This window comes from Saccopteryx bilineata, chromosome 1 (assembly GCF_036850765.1).
Source record: "Saccopteryx bilineata isolate mSacBil1 chromosome 1, mSacBil1_pri_phased_curated, whole genome shotgun sequence".
Taxonomy (NCBI): Eukaryota; Metazoa; Chordata; class Mammalia; order Chiroptera; family Emballonuridae; genus Saccopteryx; species Saccopteryx bilineata.
Window position 1 is genome coordinate 394,877,923 of NC_089490.1, and position 26,446 is coordinate 394,904,368.

The 26,446-nt window shown below is 56.8% G+C and overlaps 1 protein-coding gene across 1 annotated transcript; it reads left to right on the forward strand.

Moving 5' to 3' along the window:
• Window positions 1-225: 225 nt before the first annotated feature.
• CD5 (CD5 molecule) lies at window positions 226-24,510 on the forward strand. The gene is made up of 11 exons (XM_066254020.1): window positions 226-342; window positions 11,280-11,318; window positions 14,257-14,562; window positions 14,983-15,045; window positions 15,315-15,647; window positions 18,725-19,018; window positions 19,641-19,766; window positions 20,438-20,491; window positions 21,401-21,523; window positions 22,027-22,118; window positions 23,832-24,510. Exons 1-10 carry the CDS (start codon window positions 291-293, stop codon window positions 22,113-22,115), a joined length of 1,479 nt encoding a protein of 492 aa, XP_066110117.1. The 5' UTR covers window positions 226-290; the 3' UTR covers window positions 22,116-22,118; window positions 23,832-24,510.
• Window positions 24,511-26,446: the final 1,936 nt, after the last annotated feature.

A 26,446-nucleotide genomic window follows, 5' to 3' on the forward strand; every position in this document is an offset into this window, starting at 1 on the left:
TGTGGCGTGGTCGGGACACTGCCCCAATCCGGGGCACCATGGGCAGGAAGCTGGCAGAAGCCGGGCCCGCCATTCGAATGGAGGCAGGTGTTTTTACCGGGAGGAAGTTGACAGTTCAACTTCAAACACAGCAAGGACGACGACGCAGGCCTACCCTACAGCTCCCCAGTCCCGACCCTGCCCACGCCCGCCCGCCCCGCCCCTCCTCCCGAGAGGGAGCCGCGGGGGCCAGACAGCCTCACCCACGGCTGCTGAGCTCCCCGAGGCTGAGGCAGGAGGAGGCCGCGCCCATGGAGTCTCAGCCACCGCTGCTGGCCGCCCTGTGCCTGCTGGGGGTCATGGGTGAGTACCCCTTCTGGGGCATCTGCCCGGGTTTTAGGTGTAAGGAAGGAGATGCCAGTCCTTCCTTTGGTCTGACTCTGAGGCCCGCATGTCACCTCTCAGGAGCATCATGCAGGTCGGGGCCACCAGGATCCCCGTCTGAGCCCTCGGCTTCGCTCTTCGCTCTGCTCGTCCCTCCCCCAGCGCCCAAACTCTGCTTCTCTCCTGCCCTGTCGGGGCCTTACTGACCCTTATAGGCAGGATCCATGTTCAGTTAGTCGCTCAACCTAGAAATCAAGCTATCCAGCCCCCTCCGACGCGGGCTTCCCCTTGCGGCTTCCCCGGCCCCGGGAGTGTCCAGCCTCTCCGTGGAGGCCCAGGGACGGAACATCGCTGTCTCCGGGGCAGTTCTGCGGGTGCTCTGGGCAGAGAGGCTGAGACGGGGTGGGGACCGCCTCTGAGAATGCAGCTAAGCCGATGTCAAAGGTCCATACCTTAGTTCTTGGTCCCTCTGGTTCTGTCCCTGGGGCATGGGGTTCCAGCCAGACTGGGAGCTCACCCTAGGTCCAAGAGGAGGGGCTCCAGACCCCATCCCTGTGCCCCACGGGCCACTGTGGAAACCACCTGGGGCCTCCTGTTTGCTGAGGGGAAGGGGGCGATGAGGAAAGCTGGCGGTCCTCCATCCTCAGGGACTTGGGACACTGGCTCAGGACCAGAGCCCTGCTGCTGGGGCCACCACTGACTCTGGCCAGTGGGGAGGATCCTGAGCAGTTAGGGGGTTGGGAGCATGGCCATTCGGGCTGTGGCCTGAGCCGTGGGTTCTAAGCCCAGCCATGTGCACCCAGGATAGGTTCCCGAGCCTCTCCGGGCCTCTGTCACCCCGTTTATAAAATGCAGGGGGTGAATTCGATGAGATCTGACCACTCCTCAAGGGTTAGAAGGTGTGGTGAGGCAGAGAGGAGCCAGACTCCAGATGGGAACGGGTGGGGACAGGAAGGAGCCAGCACCTTCCCAGTCCAGAAGGAAAGGTCGCAGGAGGCATTGCCTGCCGAACCGGGACCCTCAGTCCCTCCTAGAGAAGCTGTGTGACTGTGTGTGTACGTAGGTATCTGTGCGAGAACTGTGTGTGTGTTCTCATTGGCAAGACATGCCTCCAAATGTCGTCTTACTGCCCCCCAAGCATGTGACAATGGGCCCGTGTGCACACATGTTTACACGACCATTCTATTGTAGAACTGCAAGAGGTACAAAATGTCTTCTGTCTCCAGGGGAAAGGTCTAGAAATGGGCCCCTGGCTGCCTTCCAGGACCCTCTTAAGGAGCTGCTGAGACCTCCTTGACCATGGGGTGTCCTAGGGCCCAGCCCTTAAATCCCCACCTACCTTTCACCTGAGGCCTCTGACCCTACTGGAGCAGGGGACAGCCAAGCTCCCATGGAATGGGGGGCTGAGGGTTCCGCTCCACGGCCCTCCCACCTGAGTCCCAGTGTGGGGCGCAGCCCCTAGCAGGACCACGCAGGCCCCTGGTGCAGAGGAGCCCAGAGTCAGGAAGACTCGTAGACAGTGCCTTTACCCCAGCACAACGGGGACCCCCTGGGACCCCGGGAGCACATGGTTCCCGGTGTGTGTGTGTGTGTGTGTGTGTGTGTGTGTGTGTGAGCGCACACGCACACGTGTGCACACGCACTGCTGGATGATAAATGTTCCCGTTGCTCAGTGGGTCACAACTTACAGAATACCTCGAAAGTCATTTTCTTCTATAAGCACCATAAAGCCTATAAAGTAGGCAGGCCCATTGTTCCCATTGCACAGCAATAAAAACTGACTCCACCCCGGTTCGATTCCCAGCCAGGGCACACAGGAGAAGCGCCCATTTGCTTCTCCACCCCTCTGCCGCGCTTTCCTCTCTGTCTCTCTCGTCCCCTCCCGCAGCCAAGGCTCCATTGGAGCAAAGATGGCCCGGGCGCTGGGGATGGCTCTGTGGCCTCTGCCCCAGGCGCTAGAGTGGCTCTGGTCGCAACATGGCGACGCCCAGGATGGGCAGAGCATCGCCCCCTGGTGGGCAGAGCTTCGCCCCTGGTGGGCGTGCCGGGTGGATCCCGGTCGGGCGTATGCGGGAGTCTGTCTGACTGTCTCTCCCTGTTTCCAGCTTCAGAAAAATGGAAAAAAAAAAAAAAAAAAAAAAAACTGACTCCAAAGAGACTAAGTGGGAAGCCCAGAGCACGCCAGCCAGTGAGCCGAAAAGCTGGCCCCAGGCCAGCACGCCTGTTCCCATGGAGGTCCCTCTGGGCCCTTCGCTAAGGGAAAGACCACCAAAGCCATCCCTATGACAAGAAAAATGGCTGCAAGACACAACTGCCACCAGCAGGTTTGCAGCCACCGAGGTCCAGGGACAAACCACACAGGCACCTCTTCAGCCATTCCAGAGGGGTCCTTCGCTATCACAGACCTGAGGGCGGGCGCTGCAGCCTCCTGGCTGGCCTTCTGGGTTGTGCCGGTGACTTAGGGACCTTGGGGCATGAAGATGCCCTTGGCATGGGTGGGGTGACCATGACCGGCATGGGTGGGGTGACTCTGACCGTGGCTTCCCACAGTGGCTCCGTCTGTCGCTGCCTTTAACCCTGACCTGCCTGGGGCTCACCTGCTGCCAGTGGGGCGGGGAGGCTGCCCTGAGCGCTCCGTGGTGGGGTTAGCCCCAGCCACCAGGGCTCCAACAGCCAGCACTGGGGTGTGGAAGGCTATGGACTCGGCAGTTTGAATTCCTGTCTGCCACTTGCCATCTGGGTGACCTTGGCCCTGTCTGGAAGCTTCAGTTTCCTCTTCTGCAATATGGGCATATAATAGTACCTACCTCATACAGGTTTCTAAGGATTCAAGGAATCCATGCTGTAGGGCGTTAGCGAGAATGTCGGCAAACGGTAGAGTGTTTCAGAAGCATTAATAATAATTATCATTATCGTTATTAATATCAGTAGTAGTATTATCAGAGTCGGCAGGAACCAGATGAGGTAAGACTTGGTGGGAAGGGGTCTGGCCTGATGCTGACCTCGTCAACAACCTCGCTGCTCCCCAGCCCTCTCGCACAGGCTATTCATTCATTCATTCACTCACCGACAAATATTTATTGAGCATCTACTATGTGTCCAGCCCCGTGCAAACACTGGGGATACAGCAGTGAATAAGAACAGAAGCCTCTTCCCGCATGGATCGGGCACTGTGTGCCAGGTGACAGAGGAGACCCGCTAAAGAACACAAGTAAAGCACCCAAAATATTTACAAATAGTACGATAAGTGCAACCAGGGAAACAGCAATGGTTCAGATTAGTGACCTAGGTCACTGAGGGGCAGTCCCGGTCCAAAGGGCTGAGTGTCCACAGTAGACGAGGGGGGCAGGGGCCTCAGCTGCGAGCAGGCCGCTCAGCCCACTGTCCTAGGCAGCACAGCTGAGGCCCTTGCTGGTTCTGGGCACAAAGGATCAGGCCCTAGCACACTCATCCCATTTCTCCTCGGCTACTCACAAATGACAAGGACACCTCTCTGACTCTCCGCCTTCTCATCTAGAAAAGGAGGGTAACGACTTTGCCGCCGTGAAAGATAATTGCAGTCATTAAATCTAACTCATTCGTTCACTCCTTCAGAGAGCAAGTATGTATCGAGCACCCACTGTGTGCCAGGCACCGGTCCAGGTGTGGGGATACACCCTGGTGACGGAGGAAAACCCTGCTCTGGCGGACCCGACGTGGTGGTGGGGTGTGCTGGGGAGACAGACAGGAGACAAGCCGGCCAGTGACTGCACGGGTGGGCTGAGAGTCAGAGTGCTGGGGGTAGGGGCTGGGGTGGGGGGGCGTGCTGGGGAGACAGACAGGAGACAAGCCGGCCAGTGACTGCACAGGTGGGCTGAGAGTCAGAGTGCTGGGGGTAGGGGCTGGGGTGGGGGGGCGTGCTGTGCCTGGGAGGATGCAGTAGGTCTCACAGAAGAAAATGTCTGAAAGAATACTGGAAGGGCGGGAGGGAGGGAGGGAGGGAGGGAGGGAGCACGCTGTGGCAGCCCGGGCGGGCTTCTGGCAGAAGGGGTGTCAGCACACAGGCAGAGGGGCCTCCCTGACGACTGGGCCTTTTTCTCTATTGAACTGAGCGGAGGCGAACGTGCTCTTCAGAGAGACAATAACTCACCTGTCCAGCTCCACAAGCCTTTATCTTGACCCCAGGGGGCCAGTTGCTTTGGGAATTCAGGATTTTTCAGATTGCAGAAAATATACTGTGCATGGGCTGTGTGCTCCTAACACGCCCGCCAACCAGGTCTCCAGCAGCGCCTCCTAACAAGATCACTTCTGCAGTGAAGCATGAATTCACACACTCAGAGGGACCCCCTAACAGCTACAAATGCCCTCCAACCAAGGACACAAGAAAGCCTTGGGCTTGAAGTTTGAATTGTAGATGAGGGATTGTGTCCACTTCCGGTATAACTGCTATTATTATGACTGCTATTATCACTGCTGCCATAGGCATCCTTATGTGCCCTGGGGCTGCACTCCAGGCTTCCACAGGCACCAAACGCTGCCTGCTCCCTGGGGCACAGCTGGGACAGATGTGGTGGGAACAGGATAGAAGACTAGCAGCAGCTGACAGAGACATCAAGGGTCTATCGTCTCCCGTTGAGAGTTTCAGAGTGAGCCCTCCCTTTTCTCGGCTTCAGTTTCCCCATCCGTACCACGGGGCAAGAAGGCTCTGGGGTCTACCCATGGTAGACTCCTATGGGGCCATGTCAAGTGCCGGTGGTGGGTTTTCTGCCCTGACTCTACCACCAGCAGGCTGTGTGACTTCAGGCAAGTCACTTAGCCTCTCTGAACCTCAGTTTCCTGATCTTAAAATGGGGGTGAGTCTGGTCCCTTCTACACAGGGCTGCAGATGGAAAGAATGAGCCCCTGTGTGTGACAGAGCTTCGGGACATGAGAAGCGCTGAACAAAAAAGGAAGGCATGTCACCATGACAGTGGAGACACAGGAATGGCATGAAACTCATGCAAATTCGATTAGACACACCAGGCCACCGGGGAGAGAGAGCAAGGAGCCAAATCGTGAAGGCCCGAAGGCCACTCTGCCTGTGGCCGGCTCGCTACATGCTCGTTGGCATCGGCCCTGGGTGAGAGAGATTAGAGGCCCGAGATGCTGTTCCTTCTGCAATTCCAGTCCTCAGGCTCTCCTGACCTGAGCCCAGCATGATTCTCTGCGGGTTTTCCACATGAAAAAAGCTAATCATAAAGCAATCACTTCATCTGGGGCTTGGCCAGAGAAGCAGAGTTGTGGCCCTTGTGACCTTTGTTTCTCTGGTGGAGATGCAGGTTGGATACAACTCCCTGACCAATGTCTGTCCAGGGCAAATGGGCTCTGGCCTTCCAAGGCGGGACCTCATCAGAGCAGGAGGGAAAGGGTGGGTAACCCAGAATGCCACCAACGGCCATCAGAGACACGGAGCTTGCTGTAAATCGATGAGAAGTTCATGGACTAGTAGGGAGAAATCACTGTTTATGGAAAAAATGGACCATCTGACTTCAAACCACACTAAATCAGGCCGCCGGTTTCCCTATCTGGGAAGCTGTGATGACAGCACCCTCATATGACACTGTTGGGGTCTTCCACGATAAACTCTCACCTGCCCTGGGGGTCTGCGTGAAATAAGAGTTCAATCAATATTCACTCTCACTCTTGTCATCATCGGTAATGTACCAGTCCTTCCTGCGATCCCGGTGCCTGCTGGACCCCCCATGTCCCAGCGTGTAGGGACTGTGAGGGCAGGCGTCCAGGGGTCCAAGCAGGACCTCTGAATGAGTCAGAGGCAGGTTGACCTGGGATTTGTACCTCCTGGCTCTCCTGAGCACGGTAAAGGGGGACCCATCCCAAGGGTCTGCAAACATCCACCTGCAATTCCAAACCCAAACAACACTTGCAGATTTCTGGCAAAGGGAGCGCTGCACATCCTGACCTGAATGAATAGGAGGCTATTTATATTCCTGATGTATCCTCCTTAATGTGGAAATTCATGCATTTTACTGCAGAGACCACCCGGTGTGTGAAGCCAGGCTCTCCAGATGCGGGGCACAGGAGGCTGTCTCAGGGACCATGGCCACTCCGAAGGGACAGGCCGCTGCCTGGGGCTGGGGGGACGCGGCTCCGGATGGCCAGAACAACCTATTTTTCAAAAACATCTGGATCTTTTTTGGAATTTATTTTATATAAAGCAAAACCAAACAAAATGCAACCTTTTAAAAAGTCCTCCCCGCCAAGTTTTTAACACTGTGCAGAGCAAGTGAACTCTAACCTAGTCTAATGGGGACTGCAGGATTGGCAAAGTGAGAGTCAGGGGAATGTTGAGGGAGAGAGGGGAAGGGGGGAGAGGAGGACGTATGTATAGGAGACATATGTTTGTGCGTGGGCGTCTGTATACACATATGTGTCTCAGAGCTGTTCTCAGGGATTCCTCTACTCCTCACCAAGACCTCATCGGAGCAGGCGGGTCAACATGATTAAATCCCTACGAATGCAGAAATGAGAAAGGGGGCTCAGAGAGAGTCAGGAGGCCCGTATCTCTGGCTTCCCGACCCTGAGCTTTGCCTGGATGTGATCCGTCTAAACCAGTGGTTCTCAACCTGTGGGTCGCAACCCCGGCGGGGGTCGAACGACCAAAACACAGGGGTCACCTAAAGCCAATTTCAGAGAAGGAAGGGGCCTTTGGAGCCTTCTTGTCCCCAGTGCCAGCTGCTGGGTGTTGCTGTGGATGGCGGGTTAGGAAATGGCATAACGCTCGTGCCTCCTGTCCCTCGTCTCAGAGGTCTCCAGGCTTCCGTCTGCAGGTTCTGCCGCAGCAGAGCCTCGGACCTCAGGCTGCAGGCAGGGGCGGCAGTGTAGGCTGTGGCAGGGAGGGGGTCAGAGAAACCCTGAGCACAGTCTACCAGATTCAGGGAAGGAAGATGTCGGTCTGACCCCTGGGCGATGCAGCTAAAACAAGCAGTGGACAGTCAGAGCCTGAACATCGCCCTGGACAGACTGAAAGACCAGGACACCTCCAAGCCAGGCACGCACCTCAGTGTCCAGCTCTGCCTACGCCCTGCCAGCTGCTCAGATACCTCAGGAACTAAGAGTTCTGGGTCGTCCTTGCCCGAGAGGAAGGGGAAGTTTTGTGGAATCTAGCTTCTTCGTTGTATAGGTGAGAAAACCAAGCTCAGAGAAGTTGAGTGACTTGCCAAGATCACACAGAACTTCCCGGGAAAGTCTTCTCCACGCCATGTTTCACAACATAGACAAGTTCATTCCCTCTCATCAGGTGTGCACAGCAGAAACACGCAGGACCTGGTGCAATACAGGGCCGGCTGCCGTGGCCTTCCCTCCAAAGGAGAGGGAGGCCGCTTGGCCCAGAGGTCAAAAACACAAATTCCGTTCCAGTTGGCCTGGCCCCAGCACTCACCGGCTGCTTGGGCTAGCTCATCGCTCTCAGTTTGCTCATCTATAAAATGGAGAATCGGAACAATAGCACCTACTTCGCAGAGCTGTGGTGAGGTTTGAGAGAGCTCGTGTTCATCTCCGAGAGCCCTGGAGAGTGCCAACTCCAGTGGAAATGAAGGTGCTGGAGGGGCAAGACAGGAAATGCCACTGAACCAGGGACAGCCGGGCATCCAGAGGGAGGCGGAGCCCAAGAACGCAGCGGCGCTTTTTCTCTACAGAGCATTGTCTTTTTTAGAATTTTCCTTGGTTGTCTAGCTTGTGTGGTCTTTCCCAAGCACGCGCTCTGAGCAGGACCCGGGCTGGTCTGTGTGAGATCTGCCAGGAGGGTCTGGCTAAGGGGCTTCAGGGTCTGGGGGCACCAGCATCTCCGTCGGGGTCAGGGTCTGGGTCGTGCCCGTCTCTGCGTCCCCAAACACGGCACTTCGGAGGCACAGCTGGGTAGCAAGAAGTAGAGAGCGTGGGTTTAAGAGGCAGGCTTATGGTTCAAGTCCAGGCCCCGCCAGTTGCTGGCAGTGGCACCCTGGATGGGGCACTTGCCCCTCCTAACATTAATTTTATGACCATACTCAACTCATGTGGTGAGGCCGTGTGGGACATTAACCATGACGTCTGAAATGAATGACCCCTGGGCCCAGTGTACAGCAGGTGCTCAGTAATGGTAGTGCTATTGATAATGAATGTTGACCGAGGTGACTTTGGGAATACAAGGGTCTCAAGTGGGAAAGGGAAGTGTGAGCCCTATGACCTGGCTGTCCAAGTGCCCTGGACAGGGAGTCCTCGCCCAGGAACTCTCCCTCGGCCGACACCGGCCCCTGGCCAGCCCGTCACAGCCAGCGACTCCCGCTGCGAGCACCGAACGCGCCAGGAAGGCACCGGCAAAGTCTTTTATGTAGATCATTTCATCTCCTTGCTACAAAGCTGGTCTCTTTCTTGTTCCCATGCTGGGGATGAGGAAACCGAGACTCAGAGGGGCTAAGAGGAGTGCTCCTCGGGGCCCAGGGGCAGGAAGTGGCAGGGCTGGTTCTCAGCCCCAGAGAAAGGTATCAGGGCCTGCAAACCTGCACGGCACCGAAGGGGGGGTCTTTGTGTCCCCTTTCCCCATACGTGCACTTCAAGCTGCCTCGGTCCTTGTAGCTCGGCCAAGGAAATGATGCCCTAAAGGTGGACAACCCCATTCCTGATGGGGAGCTGGGGCCAGAGGGAGGCAGGAGTGAGAGGTCAGGGGTGAGAGTGAGGGCAAGGCCAAGGCCTCCTGCCTCCTCTCTAGCCTCATGAGCTTGGGCATCTCCACCATGTCTTCCTGAGGCCGCCCTGCCCACTGCAGTAGATGAGATGATTGACAGGCGGTCCACACCTTCTGACCACTGCTCTGTGCCTGACACTCCCCCTACATGAGAAATACCTTCCCCTTCTGAGGGCCATGGCTCCCAGGGCAACCATGAAAGGCGCCTGCCAAGATGGCGGCAACGTCACAGGACCAGACGGCTTTATCACAGGGAGTCTTGGTTAGGACAAGAGGGTGAGCCCGTGAAAGTCTGCCCGTGAAATTCCACCACTGGTTCAGAATACTCAGGCAAGAGCGGGCATTTTAAAAAACACCTATTTTTATTTTCTTAACACTCAGCAACAATTTCTCAAAAACAACTTAAATATAGTCATGTACTTTTTTTCCTTAAGTGAAAAGGGGGGAGGTGGAGAGACAGACTCCCACATGCACCCCAACCTGGGATCCACCCAGCAAGCCCCCTACCAGGAGATGTTCTGCCCATCTGGGGCTGTTGCTCCATTGCTCGGCAACTGAGCTATTTTAGTGCCTGAGGTGAGGCCATAGAGCCATCCTCAGCACCCGGGCCCAACTTGCTCTAATAGAGTCATATCTGTGGGAAATGAAGAGAGAGAGAAGGGAGGGGGCAGGAATGGAGAAACAGATGGTTCTTTCTCCTGTGTGCCCTGACAGGGAATCAAACCTGGGACATCCATACCCCAGACCAGGGGTCTCCAAACTACGGCCCACGGGCCGCATGAGGCCCCCTGAGGCCATTTATCCAGCCCCCATCGCACTTCCTGAAGGGGTACCTCTTTCATTGGTGATCAGTGAGAGGAGCACATTGACCATCTCATTAGCCAAAAGCAGGGCCATAGTTCCCATTGAAATACTGGTCAGTTTGTTGATTTAAATTTACTTGTTCTTTATTTTAAATATTGTATTTGTTCCCATTTTGTTTTATTACTTTAAAATAAGATATGTGTGGTGTACCTAGGGATTTGTTCATAGTTTTTTTTTATAGTCCGGCCCTCCAACGGTCTGAGGGACAGTGAACTGGCCCCCTGTGTAAAAAGTTTGGGGACCCCTGCCCCAGACCAACGCTCTACCACTGAGCCAACCAGCGAGGGCCCAGTCATTTACTATATAAAGGAGGCGCCCTGTCCCAGTGCTGACTCCAGATCCCAATGGAGAAGAAGTCAGTCCAGGAGTCAGACAGCCAAAGCCCCTGTTCCACGAGTGATAATGCTGGGTGGCGAACCCGGAGGGTGGGCTCCGAGAGGACGCATGTGCTACTCCACCCCATCCCCACCCTGACCAAACCTCCAGGTCAACCACAGATCAGCCGGCCACAGGCTGCTCTGCTGGGAGACCCCCACCCCTTTCCCACAGTGGGACTGGGAGAAGGTGGAGCTCCCCAAGGGGCCCGCATCCCTATTGGCTGGGCCCAGGCAGGAGCTGTGCCAGAGGGAAGACCGGTTCCTGACGCGCAGGTTCACTGGGGCTGTGGTCTTGGCTTCCTTGCCAACTGGCTGCGCCATCTTGGGCAAGTCTCTGCCCATCCAAGTCTGGGTTTCAGTGTCCTCCTCTGGAAACCGGAAGCTATGAGAGATAAAATGCTGTCGTCTTGTCCTGCCGTGGGAATAGTAGGGAGTGGCAATCTTGTCTTGGAGTCCCTTGCTGGCTCATTTCCTGGTTCTGTAGACTTATGGAGTTCAAACTTTTTTTTTTTTAATTCAAAGCAACAAACAGGACGTTTTTATTTTGCAACCTAAGGCATAACAGGTGATCCTTATCCTCACAGTGCACAGTGCATTCCAACATCCTCTAGTCTGGTCCATTTCATTTTTTTTTTAAATCAGTGTTTTATATACTGATGGCACTGCCTTCATTGTGGTGGTGATTTCACTGATCTACATGCATCAACATCCATTGAATTGTGCACTAAAGGAAAAATCTCTCTTACTCCTGGTTCATTTAAAAAGTAAAGTTTTTAAAACAAGAAAATAAAAAGTGATGGTTGCAACCCACGAAACTGATGTCGTGACCCGCCCAGGGGTTACAACAGGGAGGACGGAAAGCCGGCCCCCGAAAGTGCCACAGTCGCAGGGCAGGTGGAGAGGCCGCCGTTCAGCCCGTGCGTGAAGGGAGCGGGAGGGACACTTCACTTCCTGACTTTGCTCTCTCCTTCCCACAGTCATTCCCTGCCTCGGAAGGTCCCACTGGGAGGACTCAGGTAAGGAAGAGCCACACGGAGGCCGAGGGGAGCGAGGGAAGTAAGGGGGAGCAGGGCTGTGGTGCTACCAGGCTATAAGGAGTCCTGACAATGAAGAAATCAGCACCTCCGCCACCCCAGCGAGAACGAGACAGCGAGAGCCCCTCTACACACACACACACACACACATACACACACACACTTAACATGCCCACCTGCACATCGATGCCCACGATGGCCATAAAGCACCACACGAATGCTAGTTCTCAGGATAATTATTATTATATCTCACTCACCATGCACAAAAAACATAAAGGCCCATAAATGCAGCTTGCAAAGTCCTGTTTCCTGTCCAGCCCTGCCAGATGTGCCCTGGTCAAAGACGTTCGCAGTTGAGGCAGCAGAGAGAGGGGCTACACCTGATTGCAGCGTGTGTTGAACTGCCCTGCCTTTGAGGTTGAACTTGAATCCTAGAGGCTAGTGCTTCCAAAGAGGGGTCCACAGAATGCACTGGACAAAGGGTGGGCATCATCGCGTCACCTGCTGGAGGTGGACAGTGTACACTGGGCTAGTAAAGGGTCTGAGAAGTCCTGCAGCAAAGAAACCACTCACCAGTTCCCAGATTCACGTCACCACAAATCTCTCTTTTTCACATTTTCTGAGATAATATCATGTTGAATGTATTTGGGGAGAAATGGGGCTGGGGGTATCTCACGAAGCCACCGCAGGAACAGAGGCGGCCACAGGGGCCTTGGCGGGCCCTAGACAAGGTTCTGGAACCCTGAAATGGAATTCTAGCTCCAAGTCCTAGCAAATCACTTGTCCTCTCTGAGCCCCAATTTCTCTACTTGTAAAATGAGGCGAATCTCTTCCCTGGTGAGGATTCAGTGAGTCAGCGTGCTGTGCCAGTATCAGGTGTGAGGACGACCCCCTCGGCCTCTAACTAGCCAAGTGACATGGGCCGGGCCAGCCCTGTGCTCTGGGCCCTGATTGCCCTCATCTGAGGGAAGAAAAAGGCAGTCTAACTAGCAATTCCTGACGAAAGAAACCAAAATCACTTGGAAGATCTTTTCACATTTAAAAAAAAAATCTTCTTGACTAGACAGAACAGTTGCATGGCTCTAACCCTTAAATATATAAAAGATCTACAGTAAAGAGTCTCCTTTTCATCTCTGTCCCCCATCCTAACACCGCAAGTAATAAACACATTTATTCATTTCTTGCATATCTTCCCAGAATCTCTTTAGGCAAAGCAAACATATTCTTTTTTTATTTTTCCCTCCACGGAGCTTTAGCAAATCACACAAGCTGTGTTCCTACAGGGATTCCTCCCAAGAGAAACAGGAACATATGCCCACAGAATGGCAAAGATCAGTGCATGAATGTTCACAGTAGCCAAACCTGGAAACAACCCAAGTGGCGAATGGGTACACAAAGTGTGGCGTACACAACCACACAATGGAGCTTGGCTACCGAAAAGCATGAACTACAGATAGGCACAGCAACGGAAGAAACCTCAAACGCTGTGCAAAACTGAACAACACAAACAAAAATGCTGGGTAATTCCACTTATATGACATTTTAGAGCAGGCAAAACGCATCTTTGGTGACAGAAAGCAGACCAGTGGTTTCCTGGGGCTGGATTCAGGGTCTTTCTGGGTGATGGAAATAGTCTATATTCAAAGAGTGGTGGTGATTACAGATGCGTACACACATTTATCAAATTCCATTGAACAAATACCCTTAAAATGAGTGCATTTCACTGTACATAAATTGTACCTTAATAAAACTGATTTTAAAAGTTAGAGAAAAAAAGCCTGACCAGACAGTGGCACAGTGGATAGAGTGTCGGCCTGGGACACAGAGGACCCAGGTTCAAAACCTCGAGGTCACTGGCTTGAGCACGGGTTTGCCAGCTTGAGCGCAGGGTCACTGGCTTGAGCATGGGATCATAGACATGACCCAGTTCACTGGCTTGAGCCATAAGGTCACTGGCTTAAGCCCAAGGTCTCTGACTTGAGCAAGAGGTCACTGGCTTGGCTGGAGCCCCCTGGTGAAGGCAGATATGAGAAAGCAATCAATGAACAACTAAGGTGCCACAACAAAGAATTGATGTTTCTCATCTTTCTCCCTTCCTGTTTGTCCCTATCTGTCCCTCTCTCTGTCTCTCTCACTAAATAAATAAATAAATAAATAAATAAATAAATAAATAAAGTTAGAGGACCTGGCCAGTCGGCTTAGCAGTACAGCGTCAGCCCAGCATGTGGAAGTTCCGGGTTCGATTCCCGGTCATAGCACACAGAAGCGCCCATCTGCTTCTCCACCCCTCCCCCTCTCCTTCCTCTCTGTCTCTCTCTTCTCCTCACGCAGCCAAGGTTCCACTGGAGCAAAATTGGCCCTGGCACTAAGGACAGCTCCATGGCCTCTGCCTCAGGCACTAGAATGGCTCCTGCCGCAATGGAGCAATGCCCCAGATGGGCAGAGCATCGCCCCCTGGTGGGCATGCCGGGTGGATCCCAGTAGGGCGCATGCGGGAGTCTATCTCACTGCCTCCCCGCTTCTCACTTCAGAAAAATACACAAAATAAAAATATAAAAGTTAGAGGAAATAAAACAGGCACCAGGCCTATCTCAGATCGATGGAGACAGAATTTCCAGGAGCGGGGCGATGTTGCTGCATTGTGGGTGCTGAGGACCCCTCGCCCACTGAGTTCCCCTGGGTTCTGAGCCCCATCCTCTGGGCCCTAGCTTCAGGGGGCCGAGTGAGTCAGGAGAGGCCCAGGCTGAGTTTCTGGGAAGTCCCTGCAGTGCCCCGAAGGAGGAGCTCACAGGAGCGAGGCAGACAGCCCGTGGGGCAGAAGGCAGCCTGGCTGGGTGTGGGAGCCCAGGCAGCGGCTGGGGGGAGAGGGAGTGAGCAGTCCTTCCAGCCTGACCCCCACCCCCACCTCTTTGACCCCTAGGGTTCCAGCTGAGACTAGGAGGCTCCTACTCAAAGTGCCAGGGTCAGCTGGAGGTCTACCTGTCTGGCATGTGGCGCACGGTGGACAGCCAGAGCTGGAGCCAAAGAACTAACAGCCGGGAGGGACTCAGGCAGGCCTCCCAGATCTGCAGGAAGCTGAGCTGCGGGAACGCCTTGATCTTCGATCACATCGCTCACTTCAACAGCCCTCAGAGCCACGCCACCTGCCTCGGCCAAGTGGGGTCCTTCTCCAACTGCAGCTTCACCACGGCCGGCCAGAGGGAGCCTCTGAGCCTGATCTGCCTAGGTGGGTCCTGCTGGCCTGGGCACCAGCCTGAGGAGGCTGCCCAGGGCCTGGCATCTGGGGCCTGAGCACGCAGGTGCAAGAGGGTCCCTGATTTGCAACTGTCCCCGTGTGGCACCTGTCTAATGGGATGGAAAAGGTTGAGGACCTGGTTCTGTCAACTGCTAATTTCATTGTCTCCTCTTAACCTCTGTTTTCCCAACTGTAAAATGGGCCAGTAACACCTACCTCACAGAAGGCTTAGAAACAGTGTGTGGGCATGGGGCTTCCTGCGGCAGGAGGTACTTACATCATGAGTTCCAGGTCTTCTCAACACTGCAGTTGCCCTCAGCCCTCCCCACACCCCCCATTCTTCTCTCTTCCTGGCTCTTTCTCCCTCCTGGGGTTCCTCGCCGCCCCCCTCACAAGAGTGTCTCTCTGCAGAGCCACAGAAGACAACCCCACCTCCCACAAGGCCACCACCCACAACCACTCCAGAACCTACAGGTAAGAGGATTCTGAGGCGCCCTGGGGGGAGGGTGTCCGATGAGCAATTAAGACCACAGGATGCCCAGTTACACGTGAATTTCAGGTAAACATGAAAAGTTTTAGTAGAAGTAGGTCCCATGAAATATTTGGGATGGCAGCACTTCCCAGGGCCATCGGCCAGTCATCCATTTGTCTGTGTGTTGGAGCCAAAGATCCAGGAGCAAGGAGGGCCCCCCCGACGGCCGTTGTCGCTCAGACACACACCCCTCTCCCTTCTCTCCCCCCAGCTCCTCCCCGGCTGCAGCTGGTGTCAGGGCCCCAGGGCCTTCGGTGCGCAGGCGTGGTGGAATTCTACAGGGGCAGCCTGGGTGGCACCATCAGGTACAAAGATGAGGACGGCTTGGAGATCCTGGGGCACCACATCTGTCAGGCCCTCCAGTGTGGCTCCTTCCTGAAGCCCCTGCGGGAAGACGAGGCAACCGGGATCCATGCCCCCGGGGGAAGCAGGCCCTTGCCCATCCGATGGAAGATCCAGAATGCGAGCCGGGACCCCCTGGAGCAGTGCTTCAGGAGGGCCCGGCCCGGGGAGGACGGCCGCCCTCTCGCCCTTGTCTGTGCTGGTGAGTGAGGCCGGGCCGGACCCACAGGGGTCCCTAGCTGGCCAGTCACCACGTGTTCCCAAAAACCTCTGCATGGAGCACAGGGCAAGGGTACTGTGGAGAGCCCGAAGGACGTGCAGGGCCGATGGTTGGCCTCTAAGCGGTAGGCAGGGTGGGGTGCAGAGGCTGCAGTCACACCTGGCACCTTGGGAATCTCTGCAAAGCAACTCGAACAAGCCCACATGCACCGAATGCCACACAGGAAGGTGGGATCAGCATGACTTCCGGGAGGAGGCAAGGTCTCCTCGTGGGTTTTTTTTTTTTTTTTTACTATTTTTATTACTTTATTTATTTATTCATTTTAGAGAGGAGAGGGAGAGACAGAGAGAGAGAGAAGAGAGACAGAGAGAGAGAAGGGAGGGAGGAGCTGGAAGCATCAACTCCCATATGTGCCTTGACCAGGCAAGCCCAGGGTTTCGAACCGGCGACCTCAGCATTTCCAGGTCGACGCTTTATCCACTGTGCCACCACAGGTCAGGCCTCCTCGTGGGTTTTGAGGGAGAGAAGCATGGTGGAGCAAAGCAGAGGAGGCTTCTAAGGATGGGGGTCGCGGTTTGTGTCAAGGACCAGAGCAGGATGGAGCAGCTGGCAGGTCAAGCTTTGCAGGAGGGAAAGTTCATAAATCCCAGAGACAGAAGGGGTAGCAGGGATGGTGAGAGTGGCCCTGGGGACGAACTCCCAGAGAGACACCAAGCAGGCCCCCAGAGGGACACCGAGCAGGCCCCCAGAGGGACACCGAGCAGGCCCCCAGAGAGACAGCGAGCATGCCCCCAGAGAGACACCGAGCAGGCCCCCAGAGAGACACCGAGCAGGGCCCCCAGAGAGACACCGAGCAGGCCCCCAGAGAGACACTGAGCAGGCCCCCAGAGAGACACCGAGCAGGCCCCCAGAGAGACAGCGAGCAGGCCCCCAGAGAGACAGCGAGCAGGCCCCCAGAGAGACACCGAGCAGGCCCCCAGAGAGACAGCGAGCAGGCCCCCAGAGAGACAGCGAGCAGGGCCCCCAGAGAGACACCGAGCAGGCCCCCAGAGAGACAGCGAGCAGGCCCCCAGAGAGACAACGAGCAGGCCCCCAGAGAGACACCGAGCATGCCCCCAGAGAGACACCGAGCAGGCCCCCAGAGAGACACCGAGCAGGCCCCCAGAGAGACAGCGAGCAGGCCCCCAGAGAGACACCGAGCAGGCCCCCAGAGAGACACCGAGCAGGGCCCCCAGAGAGACAGCAAGCAGGCCCCCAGAGAGACAACGAGCAGGCCCCCAGAGAGACAGCGAGCAGGCCCCCAGAGAGACACCGAGCAGGCCCCCAGAGAGACAGCGAGCAGGCCCCCAGAGAGACACTGAGCAGGCCCCCAGAGAGACACCGAGCAGGCCCCCAGAGGGACACCGAGCCCAGAGAGACAGCGAGCAGGCCCCCAGAGAGACAGCGAGCAGGGTCCCAGAGAGACAGCGAGCAGGCCCCCAGAGAGACACCGAGCAGGCCCCCAGAGAGACAGCGAGCAGGCCCCCAGAGAAACACCGAGCAGGCCCCCAGAGAGACAACGAGCAGGCCCCCAGAGAGATAACCCAGCAGGGCCCCAGAGAGACACCGAGCAGGCCCCCAGAGGGCCTCCCGCAGAGGCTGCCCAGCCACAGGCCAGCACCTTGAAGGGACCAGAGATGCTGGTATGATTGAGGGAAGGTGGCCGCAAACCAGGACAATGGAGAAACTGAGGGAAAGAGACTATATGGTTCGATATAAGGAAGAATAAGCCTCGCCTGCCTGGGAGGGAGGGGGCTTCCGCCAGAGGGAGGGTCCCGGTGGAGTCCAGCCTTTAGGAAGCCTTACGTCGCTGGGCCAGGGACGGTGCCAGGGCATTCCTTCCTTTCCACAGCAGCCCTCGAAGCGGGGGCCACTATTATCTCCACTCTCTGAACGAGGGAGGAAGTTGAGGCCCTGAGAGGCTCCAATTCTGGCCCAATGTCATAGAGCACTGGCTGAGATGTCCCCTCAGGCAGGGTCACTCCAGATCCTGTCGTGTAAGCCACGGTGGTCAGGGACCAGCAGTACAGATGTCATCACCGGCGGGGAGGGGCTGGTTAGGAATGCAGATTCTCAGGCCCCACTCCTGACCTACTGAATCAGGGTCTGAGTTTCCGCAGGGCCCAGGGATCTGTGGGCACAGAGCTAGGAAGCTTTGCCCTGGACCACTCCTGCAAGCAGGACAGCCCTCCCCATCGGCTGCCTGGGGTGAATGAGTGAGCGCTGCCTCCTCTAGGCAGAAGCAGCCTCCAAGGGTCTCAGCCTCCTGAGGGGAGAAGGGCTGGCTCTCAGCCTCAACCAGCCCTCCTGCACGCTGCAACCTGCAAACCACAACTAGGGGGCTGGCCTTTGACGTTTGTTCTGAACAGGAGATTTACTAGGGTTTCGAGAGGTGGATGTTGCTATGGAAACTGGCCAAAGCTGGTGAGATCATATCTCCCTCTAAACTGAGCAGTGGGGGCCTCAGTGATGGATCAGGCCCCACCCTGACTAGCAGAAATGTCAGTCTGCCCCTCAGGGCACAGGGACAGGGCAGCAGGATTCCTGGCTGCTGTCCCCCCTCTGAATTGCCAGGACTCAGAGCAGGAGGTGTTTCCCATCCCTGCGCCTCAGTTTTCCTTTGTGTAAAGACCTTCCAGCTCTCATGGAGCAGCAGGAGAATGAGAACGTTTCTAAGAGGAAAGAAAAGCACTTCCCACTGCTCTTCCCTTAGCGCCACCTGGGCGGGGGCCACTCCCTGTTGGCGGGTGCCACCTGCCAGCCTCTTCACTGAGTGCCCATGTCGTGCCGTCTCAGGACAGCTGCTGGCAGCTGACTGGGTGGGGCTGGGGGTGCCTGAAAGGATGCCAGGAGGAGGGAAGGACAGAAAGGAAGGTTGTCCCACATGATGCCTAACGCCCCGCGAGGTGGCCTCCACTCTGGCAACAGCCCAGGGCCCCAGTGGCCAGGTACATAGGCTCAGGATCCAGGGAGTTCCCTCCAAACCTGCCTCCTTATCTCCCATTACTTCCCCACCCCAGATTTCCAGCCCAAGGTGCAGAGCCGCCTGGTGGGGGGCAGCGACGTGTGTGCAGGCTCCGTGGAGGTGCGCCAGGGCAGGCAGTGGGAAACCCTCTGCTACAGCTCCGCGGCCAGGGGCGCAGCGCGGTGGCAGGAGGTGTGCCAGCAGCAGCGGTGCGGCAACGTCACCTCCTACCAGGTGCAGGACGTCAGCGAGAAGACCTCCCGGGGGCTCTCGTGCCCCTGGGAGAGGCTGTCCCAGTGCTACCAGCTCCAGGAGAAAACCAGCCACTGCAAGAGGGTGTTTGTCACGTGTGAGTGGGCCACAGCACAGCCCACAGTGGGGAGGGGCAGTTCTGGGTTTTCCGTCTAGCACCCAGTGAGCACGTTTCTGAAGAATAGGCCCCAGGAGCTGGACTGAGAGCCCCAGACCCCCAGAAGAGGATGGGGAGATGCAAATGGGGGGGAGGGGGCCAGAGACGGTAATGAACGAGAGTCCAAAAGAGGGGACTGACTGGCCATCACTGTCAGGCAGCTAATAAATGACGGAACACCATTCTATCCTCCACTTGGGCAGAAAGAGTAGAGATAGTACAGATGTGCTGCATTAATGGTCACCGAGTAACACATCAGAGAGAGGAGGGCTGGGTGGCGGCTATTGGTATATGATCACATATCAGGGCCGTATATGGTGGCAGAAAGTTAAATAGCTGATTATGAAAGTGACGAGTGATAGCTGATGGTCAGTTGTTAGATGACAAATGGTAGGTGGGTGAATGTGTAGCAGAGAATCCCAGGGATGGTGGAGAGACAACCAGATCACCGCCTCCCATTCTTGCTGGTGAACAAGTGGGAGGAGCCAGCCAGCACCTTCCCCGAGTGGACAGTTCTGTTCCAGACGGGGTGGGGCTGACCCGACTCCTCTGCCTCCCCCAGGCCAGGACCGAAAGCAGGCGGGCCTGGGCGCAGGCACCCTGATGAGCATCATCCTGGCCCTCGTGCTCCTGGCCGTGCTGCTGGTCATGTGTGGCCCTCTCGCTTACAAGAAGCTGGTGAAGAAATGTAGGTACAGGTGCCCTGAACCGCCTCCCTTTCGAGTCTGTGTGGGGAGATGAGGAGGGGTCCCGCCTCTGCTTTGCCAGCCAGCCAGCCCCACCCCTCTCCAGCCCACTGGCCTTTTTCTGCCCCAAATACCAGAACTAGGAAGTCAGGCACATTGTAGTTGCCGAGTCACCCACACATGGGGCCCGGCTGAGACCCACTCCTGGACAAAGGGAAGGTGTGGCCATTCGATGATGACGGGTCATCAGCAGGGCCTCTGACCTCAGGAAACATGTGTCCCAGGCCCAGTGCCACCACCTACCAGCTGTACATGATGGTGACTAAGCCACTTCTCTGAGCCTGTTTCCTCATCTACCAAATGGGCGATTACTCACCTAGGGAATAGAGCAGGTGGTTGTCCCTGTCTTGCAGAACTCGGGAGAACATTATTCAAAACAAGGCCCAGAGGCGGGAAGCGTTGGCTGGGTCCCTACCACTTTCCCAGGTCTTATTCTGGTTCAAAACAGTCATTTCTGCCGGAGAACCAGTCACCCCTAGCACAAGATGGGTGCAGTTTCCTCCCCAGCACTCCCCCCTTTCAGCTGCATCTGTATCTCCTCCCATGCCCCCGCCAGCCCTTTCCCCTGTGCCCACGCATATGCTCACATCAGCCTTTCCTGTCTGTCACCCAGTCCGCCAGAAGAAGCAGCGCCAGTGGATTGGCCCGACGGCAATGAACCAGAACAGTAAGTGTCCCGGAGGCAGGGTCCTCCCCCAGCTCCAGCCAGTGTCCCTCAGAGCAGAAAGGAAGCCATGGAGGCAGGGTTGAGGCCCACTGCTGACCACAGACGGAGCCAGTGACTGCCCGAGCACTCTGATCTGCACCGGGCTTGTCTAAGGTGCGACTGTGCCAACAGGTGTTACGAGGCGGTGCTCAGGAAGGAGGACCCATGAGCAAACAGATTTGGATATCCATGAGTTCGCCAAGGCTGGACACGGGTCTTTATTTCAGCACTTACCAGAACTCTAATGGGCGTTTTTGCATTGTTCATCTCCAGAGCGGGGATGCATGGAGAAGGGCTGTTCAGGCTAGTTTCATCCTACAATGTCCTCATCCTGGAATGACTGTCCAAGGCCAGTTGTAAAACATTGGGATGCTGCCAGCCCCACCCCCACCTGGCCACCGTCCTCTCTCCTGGTGGCCACAGCCAGGGCCACCCTCACGGATGGAACCACAGCCCTCCTCCTGCTGCCCGCTCCACACTCTTCCCCCGCTCTCTTTTGTCAAGAGCCAGATCCTTCAGAAAGGCTCTGTGTGCTCAAGTCTTTTCTTCTAAGTAAAGGCTCTCAGCTCCGAGGGGACAGGGGTACATCTGTCCTATCTCATGTTCCAATTCACTCCTTAAAACTTATAGACCAACTGAAGGGAACCTACCAATCAGCTTGCTGGTCAACCCATAGCTGCCCTAAGTCTGACCCCACTGGTATGAACCTGCTCAAGAAGAAAGGAAAAGAGGAATGTGCTAAAGGAATCCTGGGCACCTCTGCACACACACCCCTTACACAATAGGAACAGGAAATTAAAGTTCTGGGCTCCTGTTGGGAAGGAGGAGGAGCAGCAAGAATAACATTGTCTCCTGCATCTGTCTGCTCAGTGTCTTTCCATCGCGATCACGCAACGACGGTGCGCCGGTCCCAGGTCGAGAACGCCCCAGGCTCGCACGGGGAGAATGAGTACAGCCAGCCGCCCAGGAACTCCCAGGTCTCGGCTTATCCAGGTAGGCGCCCGCAGGCGCTTTGAGCAGAGCCAGCAGTGCCTGAGTGCAGGTCTTGCGACCGGCCAGAGAGAAGGGCAGCCCAGAGAGGGGGGAGCGGAGAGGGGGCCCGAACTGCCTGCTGCCGGTGGTCACAGCAAGGTGTCGAAGGGACACAGCCTTAACAGGCCACTCAATTAGAGAGAAGGTGCTGGGATGCCATTAACTCCAGCACTGCTGTGACCCCACAGACCTGTCTCTCTGCAGGGCTGTGCTGGCCGGACAGTAAATGAGGCAGAACAGAGCCGCCCACTAGCCTGCGGGAGCCCTGTATTGAATGCTTCCCGACTGGCACTAACAGTTACACCCCAGGGAGCCTGGAGTTCAGCATCATTAGTGAACATTCGGCTGACTTGATCAAAGCAGATTCAGGGCTGTCAAGCCACTGCCTCGTAAAGCCTGTCTGATATGCAACAGCCCGCAGGGCTCTGGGATTAGCCTGCTGCAAATGGCCTTTCTTTCCACAGCTCTGGAAGGGGCCCTGCACCGTGTCTCCACCCAGCCCGATAACTCCTCTGACAGTGACTACGACCTGCACGGGGCTCAGAGGCTGTGAAAGGTGAGCACGGCTCTGGCGCCTGGTGATCCCCACTCAGCCCTGGAGATAAGCACCAGCCTCTGGCTCCCACTTCCTGCCCACCCTGCTCATCCCTGAATGAGGGGCTCCAGTGTCCTAACTCACGCAAAGGGAAAGCAGCAGCAAGCATCCAGGACTTAGGGGATGGGAGCTAACTTGGCCATTAGAGCAGAGGACTAACACCACCTCTTAAACTCTATCTCGGGAGCCCTGTAAGAGCCACTAGGAGGCTTCCTGCTGGACTTACACCCCTTCGGGGCAGTTACCCCTCTCCAGGGCAGTTACACTCCTCCAGGGCAGACTTACACCCCTCCAGGGCAGACTTACACCCCTCCAGGGCAGACTTACACTACTCCAGGGCAGACTTACACCCCTCCAGGGCAGTTACCCCTCTCCAGGGCAGACTTACACTCCTCCAGGGCAGACTTACACTCCTCCAGGGCAGACTTAGACCCCTCCAGGGAAGATTTACACCCCTCCAGGGCAGTTACCTCTCTCCAGGGCAGTTACACTCCTCCAGGGCAGACTTAGACCCCTCCAGGGCAGACTTACACCCCTCCAGGGCAGTTACCCCTCTCCAGAGCAGACTTACACTCCTCCAGGGCAGACTTACCCCTCTCCAGGGCAGACTTACACTCCTCCAGGGCAGTTACCCCTCTCCAGGGCAGACTTACACTCCTCCAGGGCAGACTTACACCTCTCCAGGGAAGATTTACACCCCTCCAGGGCAGTTACCTCTCTCCAGGGCAGTTACACTCCTCCAGGGCAGACTTACCCCTCTCCAGGGCAGACTTACACTCCTCCAGGGCAGTTACCTCTCTCCAGGGCAGACCTACACCCCTTCGGGGCAGTTACCCCTCTCCAGGGCAGTTACACCCCTCCAGAGCAGTTACCCCTCTCCAGGGCAGACTTACACCCCTCCAAGGCAGACTTACACCCCTCCAGGGCAGTTACCCCTCTCCAGGGCAGACCTACACCCCTCCAGGGCAGTTACCCCTCTCCAGGGCAGACTTACACCCCTCCAGGACAGTTACCCCTCTCCAGGGCAGACTTACACCCCTCCAGGACAGACCTACACCCCTCCAGGACAGACCTACACCCCTCCAGGGCAGACTTATACCCCTCCAGGGCAATTACCCCTCTCCAGGGCAGACTTACACCCCTCCAGGGCAGACTTACACCCCTCCAGGGCAGTTACCCCTCTCCAGGGCAGACTTACACCCCTCCAGGACAGACCTACACCCCTCCAGGGCAGACTTACACCCCTCCAGGACAGACTTACACCCCTCCAGGGCAGACTTACACCCCTCCAGGGCAGTTACCCCTCTCCAGGGCAGACTTACACCCCTCCAGGGCAGACTTACACCCCTCCAGGGCAGTTACCCCTCTCCAGGGCAGACTTACACCCCTCCAGGGCAGACTTACACCCCTCCAGGGCAGTTACCCCTCTCCAGGGCAGACTTACACCCCTCCAGGGCAGACTTACACCCCTCCAGGGCAGTTACCCCTCTCCAGGGCAGACTTACACCCCTCCAGGGCAGACTTACACCTCTCCAGGAGGAAGGAGAAGCCCTGATCCAGAGGGACAGCCACTGATCCTGACACTGAACTGGGCCTTGGGGCCTGACCCCCACCCCAAAACCACCTCCAGGATGTGGGGCTCCCTCCGCTGACATGCTGCCTTCTCACTTGCAGACCTGGGAACCAGGAGCGAGCATCCTGAGCCAGACTGTCCTGAGAACACCGCTTTTGCTGCTTGGAAACAGGTCCTGATTTCTGCCCCAGCCAGAACATGGACAGGGGGCAGGGGCCTCTCAAACATGTCCCACTGCCCTGCGGCTCGCAGGCTGGCTCCGACATCCCCCGCAGGAGCCCGGCCCAGAGAACCCACAACACAGCTCGCTGACCCCTCAAATGTGGTAGCTGTGCAAGGCCAGAGCCCACAAATAAGCAACGCCCCCAGCAGACACCTGGGGGGCCAGGCCCTGGAAGCCCCCTCCCATCTGTGGGGAGCGGCACCCAAGCAGAATTGGCTCCCTCCTCAGACTCGGACCCCAGTGAGGACTGACAGAAAGCTCACACGGGGGCGGGGGGTGGTAGCTGAGTTCTCTAGTGTAGTTTTAATGTCCTTTGTAAATAACACCTTTTCTACTTTCTGAGAAATAGAGTGCCCGGCCTCCTCAGTCAGGGTCACCCCCAACCCCGTGCCTCTGGACATGTCTGAGGGCAGGGGCACCTGATGCGGGGGGCGTGGCAGCCCCCACGGTCAGAGGACTGCACGCCTGAGAGACAGCTTAGCTGCCAGCTGGGGCATCGGGTGGGTGCCCAGACTCCACATGGCGCCCGACCTAGCGCTGGCCCCAGAACCACCCTTCCATCGGTGGCTCCCCCACAACCCCTCACTTCGATGCCTTTCCTAGAAGAGAGGACCGCTGGCTGTCAGGCTGGAAGGGCCCCAGTGCCTCCCCAAGACCCTGCACGAAGCGGGGACCTCATAAGCCCGGCCGATTTGGGAGTTTGCTTTGTACAGCAGTTCCAAGTCCAAAGCTAGAGGGGTTTCAGCCAATCACAGTTACCCTTCTCACGGGGTCGGAGGTCGGGCTGAACAGTCCTGTGGGTTGAGTAACTCCCTCAACAGAAACAGTCTCCTCTACTGGTCAGAGAGCCCAGACAGCGATTCCTGCAGCCTGGGTTTCTCCCAGGACATCTAAGCAGGAACTGAAGGGTCCAGTGAAGGGAGAGGCCGTGGGCCTCACTAAGCCCCGGTGTCAGAGGGTCCCCGAGACCAGGTCTCGAATCTGGGCCTTTCTCCACCCAACTGGTCACCGTTTCCACCTAGAACAGACATCAACGGTCCCACCCACAGAAGTCACTTTGGGGAAGCTACAGGGGAAGGGGTGCTCTCAGTGACCTGCCAGAAGTCTGGTGAGCACTCCGCCCCTTCAGTTCCCTCCCACCAGGCTCCGCCCTCCCTGCTCAGGGCTCGGGTCCTGCAAGAGCTCAGTGGTCAAGCCCAAGGCACGGATCTGCCCGACTGTGCTGGGAACGCAGGAACAGGGACAGACAGTCACACTCCCTACTTGGTGTGTGTGTGGGGGGGGGGGGCCTCAAAAGGGAGCCGAGAGGCTACTCTTAGGGGGGAGCAGAGGGTGTGAGCAGATGTCCCCTACCAGAGCCTTTCTTCATAAAAGCTCTTTAATCTTTAGTTTGGCCACCACACAGGGGCCTCAAGACAACCATGACCTACTTTAAAAACACCACCTCCCCCCCACAAATAGCTGCATTGAGGCAAGAGTCTCCTTAGAAAACTGTTTACCGAGTGGTGGCAGGTGATGCATTCCAAACACATCTGCTTAAGCCACTGGATGGGAACCATCTCGCCTCAGAGGCTCCTTGGCCAGGGTCCAGGCCGATGTCAGCAAGGCCCCTCCAGGGAGCACCCCGAGGCCGCCTCCCTTAGCTCTAAAGGATGCTGCACCGCCTCTGAAGGGGCCCACAGTCCTGCCTCCCAGAGCAGGGGCCACCCCTCAGCAGGCCAGCCAGAGAGGGCAGCGCTCACCTGTGCCCCCACCCCAGTCCACTCCTCTAAGCTGTGTTACTCACCTGACACTCAGAGGCAGTCCAGAGTGCCACTGGTTCTAGCACATTCTCTTCATGTGAAGTCAAGGAAACTGAGGGCCCGAAAGGGAAGCTCACTTGGACTTCCCAGCAACAAGCCTGGCTTTGAGGTTGTCACGCATCCAGGCCCTGGGAGTAATGGACGGAACGAACCCAACATGAAAGGGCAGTCCAGCAGCCTCTCCCCAGCTCACGCAACCGAGTGTCCTTTCTCACTAGGCTGGGAACCTCCGTGAGGCTTTAAATTTGACATTTAGGGTCCGTCCCCCGAGCAGCCTGCTCTGCATCAAGCCCACCGTGGCCTGGTGGAGGATGCCCAGATTTCACGTGATGGATGCCAGGGGGGAGGAGTCGTGGGGAGTGCGAGCCAGTCTGTGCTGGGTATCTAAGGTGTGGAAGCCCTGGGAGAGGACAAGGTGCAGGGAACATTCTGACTAGAGCCCAGGGGCTCCCAACCATGGGCTCCACTCCCAGCAGTACTGTGGCCTTTGAAACCTAACGACTTCCGGTACCACCGGGGCACGGCAGAGCCACTGAGGCCAGGTCAGACAGAGCTGGGTGTGACCCCCGCCCCGCCCCGCCTCCCTAGGCTGTGCACCCTGCTCACTGAACCACCCACCCTCATTTAAAGTGGGGGGGGGGCATCAAAGGGCCAGTGAGAGGAGCCAACGAGATAAGGCACATTGAGAGTT

Bases quoted from the DNA above. Each gene is read 5' to 3' on its own strand.
- CD5 (XM_066254020.1), top strand. From the start codon at position 291: ATGGAGTCTCAGCCACCGCTGCTGGCCGCCCTGTGCCTGCTGGGGGTC. The intron at 11,319-14,256 runs GTAAGGAAGAGC...TTTGACCCCTAG, and splicing joins GTCCCACTGGGAGGACTCAG to GGTTCCAGCTGAGACTAGGA. The intron at 21,524-22,026 runs GTAGGCGCCCGC...TTCTTTCCACAG, and splicing joins CCAGGTCTCGGCTTATCCAG to CTCTGGAAGGGGCCCTGCAC.